Consider the following 20,947-nt stretch of genomic DNA (forward strand, 5'->3'; position numbering starts at 1 on the left):
CATCTTTGAAGGATAAATAAAAAATCTAGAATCTTGAAATAGTGCATTTGTTGGGAAATATGTTAACGACCTTGATTTGTTAGTGAGTTGTGACGGCAGCAGGATCTTGTATGTGCGACTCCCTCTGCAGCATCCATATTCATTGTAATGAAGTGTATTTGGACAACAATGGAGGTCTTAGAGGAATAAGCTACATCTATAGACTTCGGTGGCACAGACTAGTTATTGAGATCAATTCGTTGTTGGTTTGTCTCTTGGAAGAACAATAAGAAACCGAATATCACCAGACTTTAACTTCCTTTCACTAAAAATGTCCAACTATAGCTTCAGACTGAAAATAACTTAAAACATAAGTTTGCAAACTTCTACCTTTACAATCTGTATTGTAACTTGGAAACCAACGCATACTCTGAGGCAGCAGAAGTATTACTGCAACATATTTATACAGGAGATACATTTTTACGGATGGACCCAGGTGAAACTGTTTGGAAATGACTTCTCTTCTCTCTTATACGTACCAGGGATCATCTTAAGAGGGATGCTTCTTCTTCACATACTGCCGCAGGTACTGGATGGCCGACAGCGCACTCACATTTGCTAGCAGAGCTAAACAGGATTTCAATAAAGGTCACTTTGAAGAATTGAATGTCAGTTCACTAAGTTATACAGTACTCTTCATGTTCAGTACCTAAAGGCCCCGTGGACATGGTTTCAAATTTACGTTTGTCTCTGTAACAATAAATATTCTTAGTTATTTTATATCAAGTGTTCAACACTCAAAAAGTCAGCTAAAAACATCATCTGTCATCAGATTATAAATCCAGTGTTGCTGAACTGATTGGTGCATAGAAATCTGTGACATCACCTTTCAGGAAGAAGCTGATTGGGGAAGATGTTTCCAGGGGTCTTTAATGTTTGTATTCTAGACACCAGGTTTTAGTTAAATTAATAGATTTGTGACTGTAACAGCAGACTATCATTGCAAGGAGTTTCATACCTGCTTTCCAGGCATCAGCAGCTTCTGGGTCAGAAGATTTTAACACCCAGGAGGCAAAAGCAATGCAGACCAAACACATATCTGACTGCTTCAGTGTGGAGAAGATGCCCTCTCGTCCTGTTAGAGACAAACACGCACAAAAAGGGAGATTTTATTTAATTGTAGTTTTGCTTTGAGTGTTTGTTATTGTCGTGTATGAGAGAGAGCTCAGACTTACTTGTTGTCTTGATAGTTTCCAAAACTCTCTGCTGTACTGCTAGCTCTCTAGATAACTGAGAAGGAGTAAAAGAGACTCTTCTCTCAGTTAGCGCTGTTAATGGTGGATCTGCATTCTTGATGGTGAGCCTCTCAGCCTCAACTGGAAACACCCAGGCGCCGGATCTCCTGCACCAGATGCTACCTTTGTCCGGGAAGCGAATCTTCGTCATCAAATTGTTCCAACTGTGAAATCCAGTTATGGATGCTGCTGCCCCACAATCACTGCCCTGGATGAAGGAGTGAGACACGACTCTGAATGGAGAGATGTCGTCCTCCTTGCAGTCTGCACTCAAGAAAATATAGTGAGGATTTGGGAATGTGAGTTCTCTGACGGTGGGATGAGAACAAGAGAAAATGGGGATGGGTTTCTCCTCGCTGCACTGGAAATCGTGGAGGGAAGAGAATGACATTTCATGTGTCCAAAGAGGGAAGTCGATCACAGGAGCCACTGAGATGTCCTCTGGCTCATAGACGGTGACACAGCGGAAGTCACTCTTTGTTTTATCCTCTCTGACAAAGCATTGAAACACTTCAGGGCAGAATATTTGATAATGTTCTTCCATAAAAGGTGACGGTATTAGTGCTAACAGGCTGTCGTGCGCTTTTAAAAACACGTTTTCCTCCAGAGATGGACAGCTGCTGAGAAACAGACTGCTCTCGTCATTACCAAGTAACAACTGCAAAGATAAATCCTCTGTGTTGAGAGCTTGTACATTGTGCACGCTTTTGCTTTTTGTTATTTGTCTCGGCCGTGCAAGTTGGCTTGAAATTAAAGCATTTGAGTCCTGATCCTCGAAACACTTCCTTGCCAAGTCTTCTGAAGGCACAGGCGTCTCCTTTCCTTCAGAGCTTGTGGACTCCTCTTCCTCATGTGCCAAGATAGGAGAGTCTCTCGTGCGTCGTTGTTTTTTGCTTCGAGGGTCAGGTGTGGGGTTCCTACTGGTGCCGAGAAACTGCGAGTACTCTTCTTCAATATCGGAGGTAGAAAACTCACAGCTTGAAGGATCTGGCTTGGATTCATCCGGCTGTGTGAAATAGTCTGAGTCAGCAGTGTCTGATGTGTCCATCAGACCGACATCAGACAAATTGTACTCCACAGTGTCATCCAAAGAGCTGAGATCATCTATGTTTGGTGTCACGGTTTCTTGTGTTTCCCTGGGAGGGGTCCTTCTACTCATCCTGAGCTGCAAAATGTCATTTATCGTCAATTTTTCCATTTTATCCCAAAAGGCAGAAATGGCGTACACAGGCCGAATGTGGCCCGCAGCTTCAGCATATGATTCAGGGCTGTCGGCCACAGAGCAAGGTGTTACAGTTACATCAGGAACGGGGAGTAGATGATCTCCTGAAGAGCAACCAGATGCTGAAAGACTCATTTCATGTTTTTGGAGTCCGCGTGTATCCGAGGGCAGCATGCTGTGTGTGTCGTTATCACATGTGGCGTTGTCATCTGGCGTTTTGTCAACACTCTCGCTGGCAGATGGGAATGTCAGTGTGGGCTGAACATCGGCCCTTTCATGACCTTCAGAGTTAGTAGCTGTTACATTGCAAGAGAGAGGGCTATCACAGGAATGCACTTCTCTGTCCTGCGTATCGTCTGCGTCAGTATTCTCAGTGAGATTGAACAGATTGTTGTTCTCTGTCAGAGATAATGAGCTTTGCAATTGCTGTTGTTCCACGAGAAGTTGCTGGAGTTCCTCTACTGATTCAGCAGCGGACAGATAGCTTTCAGAATCAAAACTGTGAATGGAGAAGAACTCAACAACGTCAGACTCCACACTGTCCGACCGTGAAGGGTCTTTGGGTGTAAATGTGTCGTGTGATATTCTGTCTATCATTGGCTCAATGGTATTGTATTTGGGGAAATCAGACATCACCAGTTTTTCTGACAAAAGGTCTTCTTCACCAGAGGTTAAAGACGTTTGTGATGCATCTGAAATTATTCCCGCCTGAGTGCTCTCAGCATCTTCTTCAGCACTTGGATACCCTCCTGATTTTTTCACAGAGTTTTGGTTTTCTGGTGTGACATACTCTGTGTCAGTCCCTCCCTCGAATTCATAATTATCTTTCATTATCTGTAACTTTAAGCCATTTCCAACTGATCTCTCTTGTCCAAGTCTGCACATGTTATTGCTCTTACGAGTTTTTCTTTGTCTTCGTTTTTTTTTCACAGAGGCGGCACGCAGTCGCTGTTGTGCAGGACTGTCATTCACTGTGACGAACCAGCGCTCTTTTTCTCCTCTTAAAGCAACGGCAATCACATCCTCACTCACAGCTCTGTCTGAAGTGTGCGACTCCTTCACATTTATCTCTGCTCGGTTGCAAGAAAGTGGGTCACGTTCCTGTATGGATTTGAATTCACGAATGTCACTCTCCATTTGCGCATCTCCATCTTCTGTTTTCAGCTCTGATGGTTCTTCATCTGAATACTGCACACTCGGTTGCTCAGTTTGCAGTGTGGCTGTGGTGTTGTCATCTGTGTCTTCTGTGATGTGCCCTGTTGTGTTGATGGCGGTTCCTACAGAAAGATCAAGAGACATTTCACATTTTGTTGTAAGATCATCTTCTCCTCCTCCTGTACCACTCTGAATAGTCTGCCCTGATATATACTTTACACAACCTGAGTAGTTCTCTTCCTCCATGCAGCATCCTGCAGCGCTGCTTTCAGCTTCATCACTGTTTGCAGCAAAGTTTTGCTGTGGCCCCTTTTGGCCTGTGCTAAAGACTGAACTTGAGTTTCCTGAATCCTCTGAATCACTGAGATTGGCGCTATCAGGGCAGGCAAGAGAGGGTTGATGCAGACCACACTCCTCACTCTCCTCATAGAAGCTTGTCCAGTCATACTCTGCAATGTGCATGCTGTGATCTAAATCATCCATTTTGATCCCTCACATGCTCCTCTATCTGAAAAGAAAATACAAATACACAAACAAAAACGATCAGTGTCAGACGGCTGCAGATTCAGGTATTATGCATGAATAATAATGAAAGTGACTTTATGTAATGTGTAGCAATACATCCTTGGTTTCACCCCTAACTTATCGTTGAAGTTCCATCAACACATTTGAGTTAAATATAGAGCGTGTCTTTATCTGAAGCTTAACATTGCTTGTAAACAGCTGTCATTAGGAAACTGTTGTGCAGAACGCAAACAAACTGCTGTATTAGTTCAAAGCTTGAGAGTTGAAGACCCCAGAGGGCAGCAAAGCAACACTAGAGTAGCCTGGTCACAAGATCCATAACAGACCCCGAAATACTCCGGTCATATGACCTGAAAATAATTCAGATGTCCAATGTCAGGGCACAACATACTGTATCATCTTAACAAACATACTCAGTGAGGGTCATTGATGCAATTTAAGATACAAATATTAAAATATCATCTTAATTAAAATTACAGCAACTCAAATATTTCTCGAATAAGTTTATAGTACTTTTTAGTGGTATTGTTTTTCGACAGGGTAAAAGGTCTTTCTTTATTTGTCAGGTGTGGGGTCATTAGGATCGCCGATAACGCCCCTCAACTGCTCTACGTCAAAGTCGGTAAAGGTCTTGTCTTTTACATTGTTGTTACGTCACCAACACAACCAACACAAAGCACATAGCTACAGTACATTGTTGTTAATGTGTTTCTGCAGTAGAAAGAGAACCTACCTTTTGCAGAAGGACGAAGTGTCCAGTTTGAAGGTGTTTGTACTTTCTCCCTGCGGGGACATTTCAGCTCTGATGTCCGTCTGTTCTTGCATATGTGTCACCGGGGCCTTGCACTCAGCTGTTATAAATAGAGTAGTATGTCCAGTCACATGTAGCTGCAAACGTCTGTCCCACTATTACCAGAGGTATGACATTTCAGTACCTTAAAATACAAGTCCTCGTACAGTTATTAGAGGTGAGATCGATACTCAATTCCATTATTAACGTGATAGACGTTCAAGGACACATGAACCATTTTGGATGGATCATGGATATTTTATACATAGTGTATTTATTTAAAATGACAAAATCTGAACTAATGTCAAATCTTTTCTACAAAGTCATGCATACCCCAATTATAATTAAGTTAATTTTTTATTATCAGACAACTTTGCTGGTCAGTCCCAGTAATCCCAGAGTATTTAACATCTAGCCTTCGTCTCAAATATTACACAAAAAACAACCTCGAAAGCCTTTTGAAATAAGTAACACGATTGCATATTTTCAAAATGCACCATCAATTTTACAACTTGCTTTGATGTCTTGTTTGCTACTCTGCTACATACTGTAATGTTAACAATCAAGAGAAGTAAAGTACGTCAATTCCTGTCGATCTACTAGGAGCTAATCAATAAATTCGATAACCCAACAGGGACATTTTAAATCATTTCTCAGTAAACTTCTCATTCTTGTAGAAATATATTCTTGTCTTGCTCACAATGAAGCATTGTTCATTATTAGCAGCAGAAATCACGAGAGATAATAATAAGCTTTATTTGTGTAACACCTTTCATACAAGAAACGCAGCACAAAGTGCTGTCAAATGAAGCCATATAGATATAGAATAAACAAACAATCTTTAGTGGAGGTAATTTGCGACTTAATAAACGTTCACTCATCTGAGGCCAGAAGCAAACTCAGAACCTTGCAACTTCCCACCAGACACAAATTCACTACAGGTCTCGATTACCCCAAAATAAGCCGTTTTCAGCCACATCAGAACATCTTCACTATGGGTTTAACCTCACTGCAGGTCTTATCTGTGTCCAGGAACAGACAGAAAACACCCAGTGTGGTGCTGTGGGGGATTGTTCAAATTTGTCTTTGAACAACATGAAAATTTAAGCTAACTAGTGTCGCATACAAAAACAGCAGCGTGAGAGCTCATATAACCGCACAGAGAGAAAAACTGGCAATGGAAAGGTGCTTTATTTCTCCAAACATTACATCTTCAGAACATTCTTTATGGCATTAAAACTAGAATATGTACATTATTACAAAAACAATACATCATTTGTATAAAACAATATGTACATGTCTTCAGCTTACGGCTGTCTGTACAACAGCAGAGACATTATGCAAAAAGGGGAATATTCATGGAATGATTGCAGCCTTTTTATCTGGTTCACTTCATGTTGCTTCACATATACTGAAGGAGGAAAGCCTTAGTGTTGTCAAGATATAAAACTATATGTAATTAAATAGCATGTAGCAAATACAACTAGGATACCTGTTTTTAGAATAGTGTACAGTAAATATAAAGGCCACTGGATATAATTCAAATACCCAATCATTCACCACATCATGACTAAACGTCTCCTGGCTGCTCTTAAAGCTCATAATGGCACAGTAATCACAGTAATGGCACACAGTAAAATCCATTTTCTTCAGACATTTGGCAAAGGTTAATAGTAGTCAAGAAAATTTCACAATGCAACAATAATGTTGCCATCTGTACAACAAAAAAATCTCCCTCACACTTAATGGCAACTAGTCGTATATAAATAAACATTAGCTGATGACCTCAGACAAATAAAGTGCACAAGGATTCAGTAATTTTGAGGTTCTGAGATAAAAAAAATCTATTGGGACTTTAAATCTACTTTATGGAGCAAACATGGCATTTTAAAAAGATGTGTACGATCACAAACCTTCCAGTGAAAACATAATGATTCTGTTGTTGAGAATGACTTCAGCTCTTTCATGTTGGACTAGGTCTGTTGTGGATTCATGAAGTATGCAACTCTGATACATGATTTGTTGTACTTGTGTAATACATTCACCTTGCTTAAGGTAACAAAAAAAATGAAAATGCAACAATAAAACCAAAAAAACAATCAAACAATCATCCATACAGCACCAACAGCACTCTCCCTAAAATATCCCGGCCCACCTGAAGAACTCTACTATTAGACACATCATTTATTCTGTTGGTCTGACTGTCATCAGTAAAGCTCAGTGCACAGTTACAAAATGTAAATAAATATCACGCATGTAAATATCATCCTATTTAGCAAACACAGGCTTCCATCAAATGTCACTGGGCTGTCACTTTGTTCCCCACAAACAAATCACTGCTTCTCAACTTGATCACTGTCACAATTAATCTTAAAGGAATAGAGGGAAATATGCTCACACGCTTTCTTGTTGCGAGTTAGATGAGAAGATCATCTCGGATCTGTAAAAAACATGGCTATCGCCAGCAGCTGGTTAGCTAAGCTCAGCTTAAAGACAGGAAACAGGGGGAAACAGCTAGCCTCTGTCCAAAGGCAACAAAGATCACACTGTTGTATCTGGTTTGTTTAATGCAAACAAAAAACAAAGCAGAAAAATGACAATTCACCCTTATAGTCCAATAGAGAATTGTGTTTTTTCCACTTTTTTTGTATGTGTGTGTGTGTGTGGGTGGGTGTGTGTGTGTGGGGGGGGGGTTATACGGATTAAAATAGATAAAATGTGTTAATCAGATAAGAGAGTGAATACTTGCATTTCCCTGAACTATTCTTCAAAAGACAGGTCGAGTGATCCTGAAGTGCTGCACGAGTGGGAGGAAAACAAACTGACATGGGAGGTTTAAAATTTACAGAGCAGTACTGAACCTATTTTCCTGGTATGATGAAGTTTTTTCTGTGAAAAAACAAAAGTAACAGCCCGAGTGACAAGAATGAAATAAAAACAAAAACTGACATCGTTCCTGAGCGTCCTCTCGTACCTGCGCCGGCCCTCCCACAACTACACATTATAGACCTGCGTGGTGGATGTGGTGGGTACGGTGGCACTATTCAGTGTTGATGTTGCAGAGGGCCGCTCCCTTCTGACATATCTTGGCTTCCTCACTTCAAAGGAAACGCAAAACAAAAGGAACATATAATCACTTGTGAGGAAAATCAAGAAGAGACATGCACTGGAACCACTCGTTCAGTCTCAATCTTTGAGCTAACCGTTTATGTTTATGTGCATGTTTCGTGCTTTTAAGCACAACTTCTATGCACCTCTTTTTGTGAACACAAGCCAGTCATCGCTATAACAGCCCTAAAATATGTTAACACTCCTCACCAACGTTGCCTAATACTTCCGTGTACTATTTGACTGCTTTGAATTACATCATCTTATAACCTGTTCCTCGAGGTCAGAGTTGCAGTTGAAAAACAGGTAATTTACAGATTAAGACAGTCGTCTTACCTGTCGAGGAGGGGATCATGACAGCCTAGTAGGGAGAACAAAAATACAAATTATAACCATCTATTTGAGACATATTTACAAAGAATGTCTTTGTGCGAAAAGACAACATTGCTGAGGCTACAATAAATGCATTCAGTCGCCACACAAGGCCACAAATGTACTGTGCTGTGTGATTACCTGTGAAACTAACAATAAAATTGACTTACTGCCTCACTCGGTTGGAATATGAAGGCTGTAAAAGTACAAAAGAAAAATTGTTACATTTGGGTTTAACTGACTGAACGTCAAATATGAATCACTGAAGCAGAGCAATAACATTGTGTTTCCATGCTCTCGCAGCACTTCCATGCTTTATTATAATGGGTTTAACGGGTGCGGTGCGTTGATAAAACCCTGCTTGTATAATTAGAGTGTATCAGAGCTGTGAAGTGCTTACCCTTGTTGCGGCGGTAGAAGATGTTCGGGAGTCGGTTTGAGCGTTTGAGGTAGAAAAAGGAGGCGACAGAGAGGATCAGGAACAGGCTGATCAACAGCGTTCCCAGAAGAAGAGAGGCTGCCACACCCGGCCCTCCTGCTCAAAAACAACACAAAACAGAAAACAGTGATGAGAAACGTGCTGATTATCTTCATCATACACAGACTTTTACCCACGGAGAGGGGTAATACTCTATTATTATCCAACTTCAAACTTAGAAAGTAACAAATAATGACTACATTGAAGTCGGTTCCTTCAAACACATTAGCTTGAAAATAATTTACAGGTTTTTTTTCTAGTAATTTAAACTCATAGAAACATTAAAGCTAAGGCCAAAAAAATTAGTAAAAGTTATTAATGACTGTGGATTTGATTTCTTACCAATTTTAGGAATGACAGTAGTTACAGTTGTGTGGTTTTTCCTCTCCACTGTGTAGTCTAGCGAGCACACAAAAGGGGAAAATTTAAAAAAAAAGAAAATAATTCAGTTTTTTTTTATTATCATTAAAAAACAGATCTCCGTCCTTACTGTAGGTGCAGACTGTTATGTTCTCCAAATCCACAGCTGCTGAGTCACAGAATATGCAAACGGTGTTGCTGTTCTCAAGGACACGCAAGAAGCATCCTGAAGAAATCAAAACAAGAACATATTTCACATTTTTTGCCCTTTGACACCCAGATACCAACAAAGTATTAATTCCACTCAGCAATTTACATTCTACTCAACTCAAGGATAGAAGTGAACAATAAAAAAATAACATGCTTTTTATATTTTCTTACATTACTCACTTTATATACTGTATTTATAGTAGATGTCTTGGTTTTCATCAAAATAGAAACACTTTACTAAATTAATTTAGTTTTTTTTAAATTGCTAGTTTAAAGGTAACCAAAAGCAAAAGATTGTTTTCCTTCTTCATACGTTGCCACGGATAAGAGTACCGCGTAAGCACAGGGACGGGCTGTTCCAGTGCTTTTCACCGTGTCCTTGCAGGCGCAAATTTTCTCAAATTCATACTTTCTCTTCTTTTAAAAAGTACAGACATTAAACTTGATTCCGCACTACTGCAATGTTTGTACAGTGTGTCACTAATAATCTGTTCTTGGTAGATTGCCGGTGTAAAGTATTTTAATACGTCAATACTTCACTCCTTATGTCTTTAAAGGAACTCTGAATTCACCAAAGTAATCATACAAGATAAATTGATCAATGGTCATAGCATTAGTTCGCTCTGGCTAATCTCTAATCAATGACGATAAAATAATAGTGATGTTAAAAGGTCAAAAGGAAACATCCACATTACCTGGTTCACAGTGGGTGTCATTTGAACACGAGTTGTTCACCCTCTGTTTCTCGACACAACACTCAAGTGAGTTCTGATGTAAAGCCTACAGACGGAACATTATTCACTGATTAACAAATAAGCGTAGCCCAAACAAAGCACACATTGGCTCAGTGACATCCATCTTCTACCTTAGTTACAGGTGTCTCGGGTCTGATCAGAATCACAGTTGCAGCCAAGACCAAAAGGAATGCCAGAGCCATATTCAACCCTTAAAGAGCAAACAGACCTGAATTAGATACACATCACTGACTTTGACGAGGCACACTATCACAAGACATTTCACATATTCTGCCTGAAGATAGGTTAAGCTGAATACTTGTTTGATATTGATCTGTGATGCAACCAGTGGCACTTATATGACAGCTCGTGGCACTATACCGACACCTATATATATTTAGGCCAGCTACATAGATTGACTGCTTCTGACCATTGTGTTACATTTCGGAGCCGATTTCAATGAGCATGTTTATATTCAAGGGTTTTAGATCTATTTGTAGAGGGAACGGTTTTTTTCCCAGTTAATTTGAATGTCTAGAGTTGTGCTCAAGAGTAGAGGGCGTGTTCAGGTTTGCGTGGTGTAAAATAATTCCAGTGTTGTGCTTAGACTAACCGTGCAGTCTCCTCAAAGGAAAGTAAAATAGTGGTTATATAACATATGGCAACATTTTTTTTAAATAAACAAATAAATACAAGCTAGTAGTGTAATATATTATCAAGTGAAATGTAGTAGTAGATGTAAATTTAGTCTTAGATAGATAATAGATAAATAGTATATAAATAGCAGTATAATATAACACAATTGAATAATAATAATAACAGCATATATAGGCTGATAAATGCAATATATAATGGTATGTATACAGTATTGTGCAATTAGGCTATATCTATATTATCTCTAAATACTTTCAATTTCAAATTAAATTAGTCTTGTATAGTTTCTATTATTTATTTTTTCATTTGTATTTCATAAGCCATCTATCCATCAGGTTCATGTTGAAACTCTGTGCGCCACAGAGGTTCGTGGTTTCATTGGAATCGGATGAGAAATGTAAACACTTTAGTGTAAAAACCGGTTTATGGCAGTTGAACTGTCGTGCCAACAAATTGCGGTTCTCAGGAAGTGTGGCCCCGCCCGCTCGACGGGTGCCGAACGAAGTGCTCCTGCTCGCCGCTGTCCTCCCGACACCTGCCTGACGCTCGCATCAGGCTTGCCACTGCGGAGCCAGTGCTACAAGGAGGATCTCCTTGTGAACTCTGAGCACAATCCATTGTTTTCACTCAAGTAGAAATCAACCAAATCCTTAAGGATTGTCACTTTAAAGCGTTAACATTAAGCAACATGCCTCGGAAAATGGCATGAAAAACGTGCTAACGTCAGTCGAGTAATGCAGGATACAACCAAGGTGTTTAGCTCGCTAGCACCTGTCACTGGGGTGAAGTTAAATCGTGTTTGTGTCAGCGTTATAGAGGCAGATTTGCTAATCCATTTAATTCTGCTCAACATTATCGGGTATGTTTACAATGACAGACTCATAACAAAAAGTTAACTCACCAGGCTTTGGGCAGACCAGACTCTTAGGTGTGGTTTAAGCGACGTCTGGTCCGCTGCAGAGGTATTTTCAGAAAGTCACCTGTAGTTTTGGCAGATTTGTCCTCAACACGCCTCCGTAGTTCAACCACAGATATTCCTACAGTGCGTAGCTCATAGCTACCTGATTTCAATTCATTTAGCACGGACACTTCCGGGTGCAATTTTCAAAATAAAACCGTGTGACAGTGTTCATGCTTCATTATCGTAGGACTATGTCTGCGTAGTATACATGAAATAAATGAATACAAATACAATATTTATAAAAATATACTATTACTGCTACTACTGCTGATAATAATGAATATAATAACAATAATATTAATAAAATATGGTGTGTCAAAAAAGGCCCACTGAGGACAAAATCGATTTACAATGAAACTTCCTCAATCCCGTTCACAAAATATTTTTTTTAATACAATATTTTGAAATTAATTGAATGCATGTTTCTGAAATTGATGAAATTGATATCTCTGCAACTTGATTGAATTTGAATATCATTGAAATTAAAGGATAACTTTGTAAATTACAATGTTTTTCATTGAATTGTCTTTTTTGTTGTTAATTTGGCTAAATATGCTGAAGAGGTTCTGGCTAATACTTCCATCAGATCATTTTTACTCACAATGTACTCTTTGGGAAGCCTATTATATAATAAATAATACAACATTAAAACCATTCAACACGTCTTGGCAAGAAAAGGCACAGGTGCAATTAATAACAATAATTATGGCTCCATTACATTGCCAGTTAGCCTGCATGCTTATTGGGTTAGTGTCACTGCACCTAAATGAAATGCAGCCAATAAATCATTATATTGGCCAGATTAACCTGTTACAGGGCACCTAGGAAACACTGTTTTTAAACTATTGGGCCCCTACTGACACCACACCTAGGCCATATGTGCATTGTATATGTACCCTTTTGTTAAGCTCCCATTAGATCCAATTGCACTCAGCATTACTATGATACTATAAGTTTAATTAATTCTAATTTAATTAAACTATAGGGCCTGGCTTAGTTGATATCCAATCAGAGTCAGAACTGTTTAATTGCCAAAGTATGTTGCACATACAAGGAATTTGACTGGGTGGATGGTGCATAACATTAAACAATCAACACAGTGCAAAATACAAGACATGATTTAAAAATAGAAACATATTGAAATTTACAATAAAATGTAAAAATATGGTAACTAAACAAACAAATAAGAGTATATTAAAACAAGTATATTATTAAAGTGTCAAGTGTATATTAATTGGGAAAGGAGTGCAAGGGTGTTTAAGAAGAAATTGTCCTGGGGGTGTAAGTGTCAGAGTCAGTGGGGGTCTCTGGCTTTGTTAATGTCCAACTGAAGACGGGAAGAAACTGTATACAATACACATCCAATTAACGACAGTAAAGGGAATTTAGGGCTTTTGGGGGCCCTCAGTCTATGGGGCCCTCTGGATTATCAGATGAACTATCCAGCATTGATAGTAAACATTTATTTATTGAACTAGCGACAATAATGTACCACTTCATCATTTTCTTATATCATGAATTGTTTTTACCAGTATGTGGTAAACCGAAGGACACTTTTCTACAATGTGGACAATATAGTTGCTAACTAACTAACTGACTAACTTTTCCGAGGGACCCTGAATGTAGCCTCGCTGTGGAAGGAGAAGGTCACATGGCGGGAGATTTAAATCCTCGCGAGGTTACTGCCCGTTGTCAACCTCCCACTCGTCATCAACACGGTATCTGCGGAATGTGAGTCAATTAAAAATATATTTTAGTGTTTATAGCGTATTTAATCCACGACAACCACTGCACGCAACGAGTTTTAAGCAGAATAGCATAGTTCATTTTTTGACGAGATTTTCTAAATTTATATTGACTCCATTTTATTTAAAGTTAGCTAGTGAAACATTTTCTAGATTAGCGTCAATGCTAACTAACACTAGCTCACACATTGAATGATGCCCGAAGACATAGCCAGCTACAATTACTACTAACTTGTTGTCTTTACAGGTAATCAAACGCAATGAATCATACGAGGAACATAAAGGAGATGCTGAGCATCCCAACTGGAAACAGGTATTTAGCTTGAGTGTGCTACTTAACTATGACTCCTATCAGCTATTTAACGTTAGGTCACTTCTCTGTGAACAATGTGATTCAGAAAAACACTGTAATCAAGCCCTACATTTGTAGAGCAATATTTTACGTGTGTATCTGTGTGTTTTTATCTGATTTATACAAACACTTTCTCTGTTTTGCTGCACAAAGAAATTGTGTTTTTTGTGTTTTTCTTTCCTCCTCAAACCTTGTGGGGATAAAACAATCCACAGAAATGGGGCTACCAGCGGCTACTCCAGTTTCACAGACTCTCAGTTGTTCTTTGGGTCTCAGTTTTGGCCTGAAAACTCTCAAGGCCTGTCTCAAGATATGAGTTTGTCGTCCAGGACCTCCCAACAAAGTTCACAAGAGGTGAGGTTTATCAACTCAATTTTACAAGCGGCAGTAATATGTGGGAGTACCCAGATCTATGGACACATCGCTGTGGTTTAAGGCATTATTACGTATACCTGGTGTAATATTTATACCAGGTGCAGTAATGGGTCGAAGCTGATGGTATATTTACAGATGTGTTGTACTAAGAGAAAAGTAAACATGATGTTGTAACGATGCTACCACCTTTTTGTGCTTTTCCTTTTAGTAAATTTATGCATAAAAATATGAATATACTTTTTAATAAAAGAGAATTTGTGTGCAGTATGTAAGTATATACGTGGAGACAATAGACATTTATATTATCAGAGATTGTTATATTGCTTGTTAGTTACAAGCAAATGTATAGTGCATTCCACATTATTGTGAAACTCTTTAGTCCACTTAACACATGCCATCATATGAAAAACTTGACTCACTGTATAGGACCATGAGTGCATAGTTTTATTAATCATCACTCAGATTATGTGAACATTAGTTATGTCTTGTGTCTACAGCTCTTAACTTCATTTTACTTTTTTTAATTTAGGGAAGTGACCCAAAGTTTTCGAGCAGTTATCACACTAAACCTTTCCTGTTTGGAGACTTAAAGGACAAGAGCAAAACTTTTGGAATACTGGATACATTTGAAGAGGAAAAGAAAAGGGCAAAAGAGAAAATGGATGGGTGTGACTTAAACATGCTACTCACTGTGCATTGACACAATTATACAAGAAGTCGGACTAATCACTTCTGACATTTTAATATCTGTCCTTTGCTTCAACAGTGATATTTTAGCCAAAGAATGTAATAATTTTCGAGAAACACTCAACAATGTAAGTGATGATAAGCATCCATTCTCTTGCTTTTTCGAGTATGCAGTTCTTTTTTTGTAGATTAAAAGAAACACTGCCATTTTTTTCAGATCCAACAACTGGTCACTGGCACAGAGAGAAACACTGCTGTGTGTCAAACGGTCCTTGAAAAGTTTGACAACTTTGCATCAACACGTAAGTTTCTTAAATTTTTTTTTTTAAATGTATTTTTTGTTGGAATGATTGAACTTCCAGTTGCTCTCTGCATTCTGTAAAAAGGCCACGAGCAAACATGTATTATTGCCAGTAGATGGTGCTCTTCGCACAATAATTAAACAATTAAATATTAAACATTGGTCACCCATCATTTCATCTAATTTGAAAATTTTTATATGGTTCCATACTTTAAAAAAATTTGTATTGAGCAGATTTCTGTCTTTTTGTTCATTCATTCCAGTGCAAAATTATTTCAGCAGTCTCCAGAGTGACATTTCTCTGCAGTTTGAGACTTTACTGACTAAAGTGAACTCCCAGAAAGAGATGTTAACTGAATTGGGGGAGACTGCGCAAAAGGTTTGTAGCATTTGGACAAGATTGCTGAAGTTTCAGTTGGCTCAAAGTAGATTTTGGTGGTTAATAAATGTTATAGATAAAACTTATTTTTTACCATTTAGCGTGGGGACACCACAGCAGAACTCTGTTCAAATCTGCAAAGCTTAAAGAGTACTGTGGAGAGTCTGAGAGAGGGGCAGGAGAGAGAACGGAACATGCTGGAAGAGGCTCTGAAGCTGCTCAGCACCTTAGTCTCGGAGCACTCAGCCAAAGCCAGCCCCAAGGGAGTGACGGACAATGCCAGCCAGACGTCACCAGAGCTGGAGCAGCCGTTCTCCACCATCCTGCAAGACGACAAGCTGGAAGGCATGCAGCTTAGACGCAGGTCATACAACACTGAACACACTAACGCCGAAGTTCCCCCTCAGCATCCCAGCGACATCATAAAGAAGAAATTCACTCCGAGAAGCCACAAGAAGCGCAAAAAGAGACCGTTGGTGCTCTCACAAAGGAGTAAGTCCACTGTAAAGAAGGAAAACCGTGACCCTCTCATGAACTGTGACAAACAACAAAATGCTTCAACATCACTCTGTGAGCGTCGAGATCCGAACATGTTAACCAGCCAGCAGAGTCTCAACCCAGACTGTCCTCAAATGCCAAGCAGGGGGATGAGATCCATAGCTGAAGGGTGTTTCATCACCCCTCTCAGCTGCTGGTCTCAGGACAGCAACAGCTCCGTGTGCCTCGCAGGAATCGAATCCATTTTAGAAAAGCTCTCATCGGAGTCCGAGAGAGGGACCCCAGTGAAACCTGAAAGCCTCTGGCAGTTGTTTGACAAGGACTGTGATTCAAGCTTTTAGAGGATGAGTGAAGGATTCAAGAGTGACGCATCTGTGCTCTTATGTTTGGAGTAAAAGTCAGAAAGGTTTAGTGTGTTATTTATCATTACTTATGACCTCTGTTATAATAGTTGTAGAGATATTCAGTTTCTTGAAGAATGAAAACATTGATAAATGTTGTCGTATACTTATGGTGGAGGAGTCTAAAAGGTACTCATGATAAGTACGTTTAGCACAGACTCGCACACAAATACAATAACATATTTAAAGTTATTCAGCTGACATAAAAGAATACATATTGTTTACTAAACTGTCAGCTGATTTTTTTTTTTAATATTTATTTATTCTGTACCTACTGTTGATGTGACATTAAAAAATAAACAAAGAATTGTCTGTTTCAAATAAACACTCATGCTCCATAAATGTTAAGGTGCAGGAAAACATTTTATTATGCTTTAGCAAGCATTCCACAAAAAGAACAATTGATACAATAAATATTCAATTTGGTATTCTGTCAATTTAATTTATGATAAATCGTTAGTATTTACACTGCAGTAGATGGATCAAATACTTTTCATCTTGTTATAATTTGTATCAAAGTCCATACTTATAATTAGAACTGTATACATTATCATATAAAGTGCAATTTATCTTTTAGTTAATTTATTAGTCTGAAATGTCAAATAGTAAACGCATTTATTCACATTTTCTCAAACGCAAATCTTCAGTTTCTTTGTTTTGAGAAGCCGGACTCAGAAGTTCAGTATTTTTGCTTGAAATGTGACTGAAACGATTGTGCCGATTCATTTTGTCAACCGACTTATCGTTGAAGCTCTAATTATAAGAAAAATGTATGTCTGGTTAATTTCACAAGAAATAATGTCCTGGTGTTGCTGATAATACTTTGTGCCAAACAGCTGCAGGATTCCGGTGATCAATCTCTGCAGATGTTTAAGATTTAAAATAAACACTTTACAAGTGTTTCTGTTCTCATTGACGTGGAAATCTCTCAAAACAACGTGCAAATCACTGACCGCAGATCCTCTTTCATGTTGGGCAGTAAAACCTTTTTGCTTGAAAAAAAACAATGCCTTTGGCCCGGCAATAAGTGCTTTAATAATTATTTTCCTTCGCTAATTCTCCTACACAGATTTTGACTTGATCTGACAGGGGTGTCACTGTTTAACCAAGTCTGCAGGTGGGGACATAAGTCCCCTTGGGTTGAGATTTGCCACTAAACAGACGTCATAGTTGTCGTGCATCAGAGCTTGCCGAGCCACCACAGTCCACCGGTTCTCCCATGGGTCCAGCACCAAAATGTCTTTCGTTATGTCATCATGACGATCTAAAGGTTGTTAAGAAACAGAATGGGTAATGTAGTCTTAATTCATTGAATATGATTGGATATGTCTATTCTTTCATTACCTGCTCCTTTGTAGTATCCACACACGTAGATCTTGCCTCCCACCACTCCTGCGTTTGAGGCGTTGGTGCGCAGTGAGAGTTGTGGAGATGGGAGAGGCGGTCCATCCCTCCAATAATTTCCATCTGGGTTGTAGATCTCTACAGCATCAAGGCAGCGGCGTGATTGTCCACGATCCAAACCCTCACATCCAATTCCCCCTGCAAAATAGTTTGTTTTATCACCAAAAAGAATCCTTTTGAAAAATGATGTAACAAAGAATTGTTACAGGAATCAATGCAGCTTAATTTATGTCACAATATATGCAGTCCAAGAGAGATTTAAAAGATTAAAACAAAACAATATCACCCATCACGAAAATTTCTCCATTGTGTACAACAGCACTGCAGCGGTACTTTGAGAGCTTCATGGGACCCAGCTCTCTCCACTTATTTGTGTTTGGATCATACTCCAGGAGGCGGTTACTAAGACGGTCGGGTTCATCATCCATCCGGTATGACTGGATGGTTGAAGGGGAGGGAGGGGGTGATGAAGCAGAACAGGTGCAGTTAGAGAGGAGTCGCACACAGACACTGAGCTTATGTTAAATGTGTTCAAGTCTGATTCTTTATGTTTCACAGTAATTGCTAAGAAGTTAACGCGTGTAAATATGTTTTGACATCACCTGTGGAGTTCGACCACCCATCACATAAAGGCGGTCTTTCATCCTGACCACGCTGTGATAGGCTAACGGTATAGGCAGGGGTGCTGCACTGCGCCAGGGTCCTCCTTGCATAGACCACCGCTCGACACAGTTGGTGATGAGAAACTGGTCCTTCAGCTTCATCTGCCCACCCAGCAGGTACAGAGTGTCACCCAGTGACCCCAGAGCGTATGAATCACGGTACTCGGCTGACGTCAGGCACTCCCAGCTTCCTTGGGCCTGTACTTTGTACCTGGCAACCCAAGATAACAATCAGTGCCATCTGTGTGCATGCAAATACACATTGAGTTATCAAGTGTGTCACCTAATATCTGACCTGTAAATCTTCACAGTCATGTCCTCCTGTCGGGCCATTCTTCGTGCGCCTACCTCTCCTGCCACTATAATGTCATTTCTTTCAGTTACAACCCCGGCACACACATACCCCAGAGCCTCTGCATAGCGAGGTGAAGTGATGTAGTAGATTCGGCCTGTGGATGGGGCATAGCAAAAGCTGCGCTCGGTGTAGTTGCCGTATCTTGTCCTGATCCCGCCGCTGTCGTTTCCAACACAGAGCAGCAGATCTGTGGTCTCCATGCCGTACCGCAGCTTTAGTTTACGAGGTGCAGCTGAGGGATGCATCGCTGTGACCTCCAAGGCTTGATTGAGAATCTCTAGACATTCAGCATCTGCCAGCAGGGCCGTGTTCCTCTTCATTGCCTCTCTTAAATAGTCAGCATTTATCAGTGGCAGACGGACTTTCCTCAGGAGCTCTGGAAGGTGCAGGTTACGGACCTCTCCATCCATCAGAGTGGTGTGTTTGACCCAGCGTAGGACAACATCCAGGATGGTCTCTTCTTGTGAAACATTAAGGTCATCGGAAGTCAGGAGCTTTCCCAGCTGATGGGCCTCCAGCTCAAGCACCTCCTCATTTTGGCAGACTTGGTCAAAGTGCTGCCGCAGGTAGCGCTGAGCATGGTCAGCCAGTTCCTCCGCACCGAGGTCACGGGCAAAGTAATACACACCAAGGCAGTTGGAGGCGTCCATGTTCTCGGTCATGTGCAGCTGGCAGCGAGTGAAGACGGCATCCATCTGCAACAGAAAAGCTGCAATAGAGATGCCTTGTACATTGGCATTAGTGAGAGGAAGATCGGAGCAGTACATATAGTTCAAGAGGAGGGCCAGGCTGTCTGCAGGGGTGTCACGCAAGAATATTTCTCTGTTGCTGCACTCACGCAGCCCGCATGTGAACATTACACGGAAGTACGGGCTGAAGGCGGACAGAACGACCCGATGGCATGGAAAGCTGATGCCCTCGGCAACCAGCACCACATCTGTCAGATGCTCACCCTCCCTCATCTTCCTCAGCTGGTCGAGCAGCACCAGCCCATGTTTGGCCGTGAGATCCATTTTCCCTCAACTGTTTTAGAAACAATATTTAAAAAGTTACAGGACGTTGTCTCTGGAAAAAAAGCAGAAACAAATGCATAGCAGCCATCAATATATCAGACAGCAGTTTAATAATCGCATGCTGGTGTGAAATGTACTTGTAATGCTATAACTGCTAGTCAAATCAACTCTTTATTTATGATCATTTGGTAATCTTGGTACTCTGACAATGAAAATGTAGATAAAATAATTAAGTAATTATTGTATTACTACCTTAAGAAATCAATGTAACAATACAAAGATTTTAACCATTAAAGCATATTTAAGTAATACAATACCACATCCCCATAGTGGCTTAAGTAATGGCAAACCTGTAAACACATTAAAGCAAAATATCTAATTAGCTTTCGATATAACAAATACTATCAAAATTCACCATTGTCCAAATAACATGTCTCATAAGTTAGCATTACATCTGTTCACATCATAAAGCATTCACTTGTAAAAAGCCTTACCATAGTCTCCAGCTCCTCTGCTCTCTTTGGTCTAAAAAGACAAGTAAATATCCATGTGTTTCATGTGTTGTTGATGTTGCCTAATGTATCAGTCAGGGGGGTTAGAGACGGTCTGAGCTCTGGCAAGAGACAAAGATATGTACCCCCTACACTGTTGTGGCCCTCTGAGCTGCTAGCCCAAAATAGACAGTGTTGAGGAGGACAGCAAGTAGGTCAGAAGGGTTTGAGTGACCAGGAGAGTGTTTGTTTTTAAGCCAAGACAGTGACAAATATTGTGAATCATTTTGACATTCCTCATTTGACTCATTGGCATTATGTTGTACTGTGTGATTAAAGTAATTCTTTGTTCTACTTAGTTTGCCTCGGTCACGTGCGTGCAGCTCTGGAATAACTGAAATGACACATTGCTCCTAGCTCGGATTCAGATTTCATGACGGC

At 40.0% G+C, this 20,947-nt stretch overlaps 4 protein-coding genes across 8 annotated transcripts; 1 reads left to right on the forward strand and 3 right to left on the reverse strand.

Moving 5' to 3' along the window:
• Positions 1-6: 6 nt before the first annotated feature.
• On the reverse strand, positions 7-6,035 carry perm1b (PPARGC1 and ESRR induced regulator, muscle 1b). 2 transcript variants are annotated; one of them, XM_031851797.1, is made up of 5 exons: positions 4,910-6,035; positions 3,876-4,159; positions 1,215-3,773; positions 998-1,114; positions 7-606 (listed from the first exon to the last, which is right to left on the reverse strand). In XM_031851797.1, the coding sequence occupies exons 2-5, from the start codon at positions 4,132-4,134 to the stop codon at positions 530-532; spliced, it is 3,012 nt and encodes a 1,003-aa protein (XP_031707657.1). In that variant the 5' UTR covers positions 4,135-4,159; positions 4,910-6,035; the 3' UTR covers positions 7-529. The 2 variants fall into 2 exon arrangements, with proteins under 2 accessions (XP_031707657.1, XP_031707648.1); XM_031851788.1 differs by having other exon boundaries at positions 1,215-4,159.
• A 103-nt stretch (positions 6,036-6,138) lies between these two features.
• Positions 6,139-11,968, reverse strand: cunh1orf159 (chromosome unknown C1orf159 homolog). Of its 2 annotated transcripts, none has more exons than XM_031851821.1 (9): positions 11,784-11,968; positions 10,360-10,439; positions 10,190-10,274; positions 9,415-9,510; positions 9,267-9,323; positions 8,847-8,981; positions 8,617-8,642; positions 8,411-8,435; positions 6,139-8,064 (listed from the first exon to the last, which is right to left on the reverse strand). In XM_031851821.1, the coding sequence occupies exons 2-9, from the start codon at positions 10,429-10,431 to the stop codon at positions 7,961-7,963; spliced, it is 600 nt and encodes a 199-aa protein (XP_031707681.1). In that variant the 5' UTR covers positions 10,432-10,439; positions 11,784-11,968; the 3' UTR covers positions 6,139-7,960. The 2 variants fall into 2 exon arrangements, with proteins under 2 accessions (XP_031707681.1, XP_031707671.1); XM_031851811.1 differs by having other exon boundaries at positions 8,847-8,984.
• Positions 11,969-13,543: 1,575 nt separating this feature from the next.
• Positions 13,544-16,814, forward strand: ccdc36 (coiled-coil domain containing 36). Its single transcript, XM_031851511.1, has 8 exons — positions 13,544-13,574; positions 13,836-13,901; positions 14,156-14,294; positions 14,845-14,981; positions 15,082-15,130; positions 15,220-15,304; positions 15,567-15,682; positions 15,784-16,814. The coding sequence occupies exons 2-8, from the start codon at positions 13,849-13,851 to the stop codon at positions 16,519-16,521; spliced, it is 1,317 nt and encodes a 438-aa protein (XP_031707371.1). The 5' UTR covers positions 13,544-13,574; positions 13,836-13,848; the 3' UTR covers positions 16,522-16,814.
• Positions 16,815-16,925: 111 nt separating this feature from the next.
• Positions 16,926-20,660, reverse strand: kbtbd12 (kelch repeat and BTB (POZ) domain containing 12). 3 transcript variants are annotated; one of them, XM_031851487.1, is made up of 6 exons: positions 20,510-20,660; positions 18,943-20,025; positions 18,588-18,858; positions 18,272-18,422; positions 17,926-18,123; positions 16,926-17,845 (listed from the first exon to the last, which is right to left on the reverse strand). In XM_031851487.1, the coding sequence occupies exons 2-6, from the start codon at positions 20,013-20,015 to the stop codon at positions 17,676-17,678; spliced, it is 1,863 nt and encodes a 620-aa protein (XP_031707347.1). In that variant the 5' UTR covers positions 20,016-20,025; positions 20,510-20,660; the 3' UTR covers positions 16,926-17,675. The 3 variants fall into 3 exon arrangements, with proteins under 3 accessions (XP_031707347.1, XP_031707331.1, XP_031707339.1); XM_031851471.1 differs by having other exon boundaries at positions 18,943-20,067; XM_031851479.1 differs by having other exon boundaries at positions 18,943-20,365.
• Between the last annotated feature and the right edge of the window lie 287 nt (positions 20,661-20,947).

Source organism: Anarrhichthys ocellatus, unplaced genomic scaffold (genome assembly GCF_004355925.1).
Source record: "Anarrhichthys ocellatus isolate YVR2014 unplaced genomic scaffold, GSC_Weel_1.0 scaffold1, whole genome shotgun sequence".
NCBI classification, from domain to species: Eukaryota; Metazoa; Chordata; class Actinopteri; order Perciformes; family Anarhichadidae; genus Anarrhichthys; species Anarrhichthys ocellatus.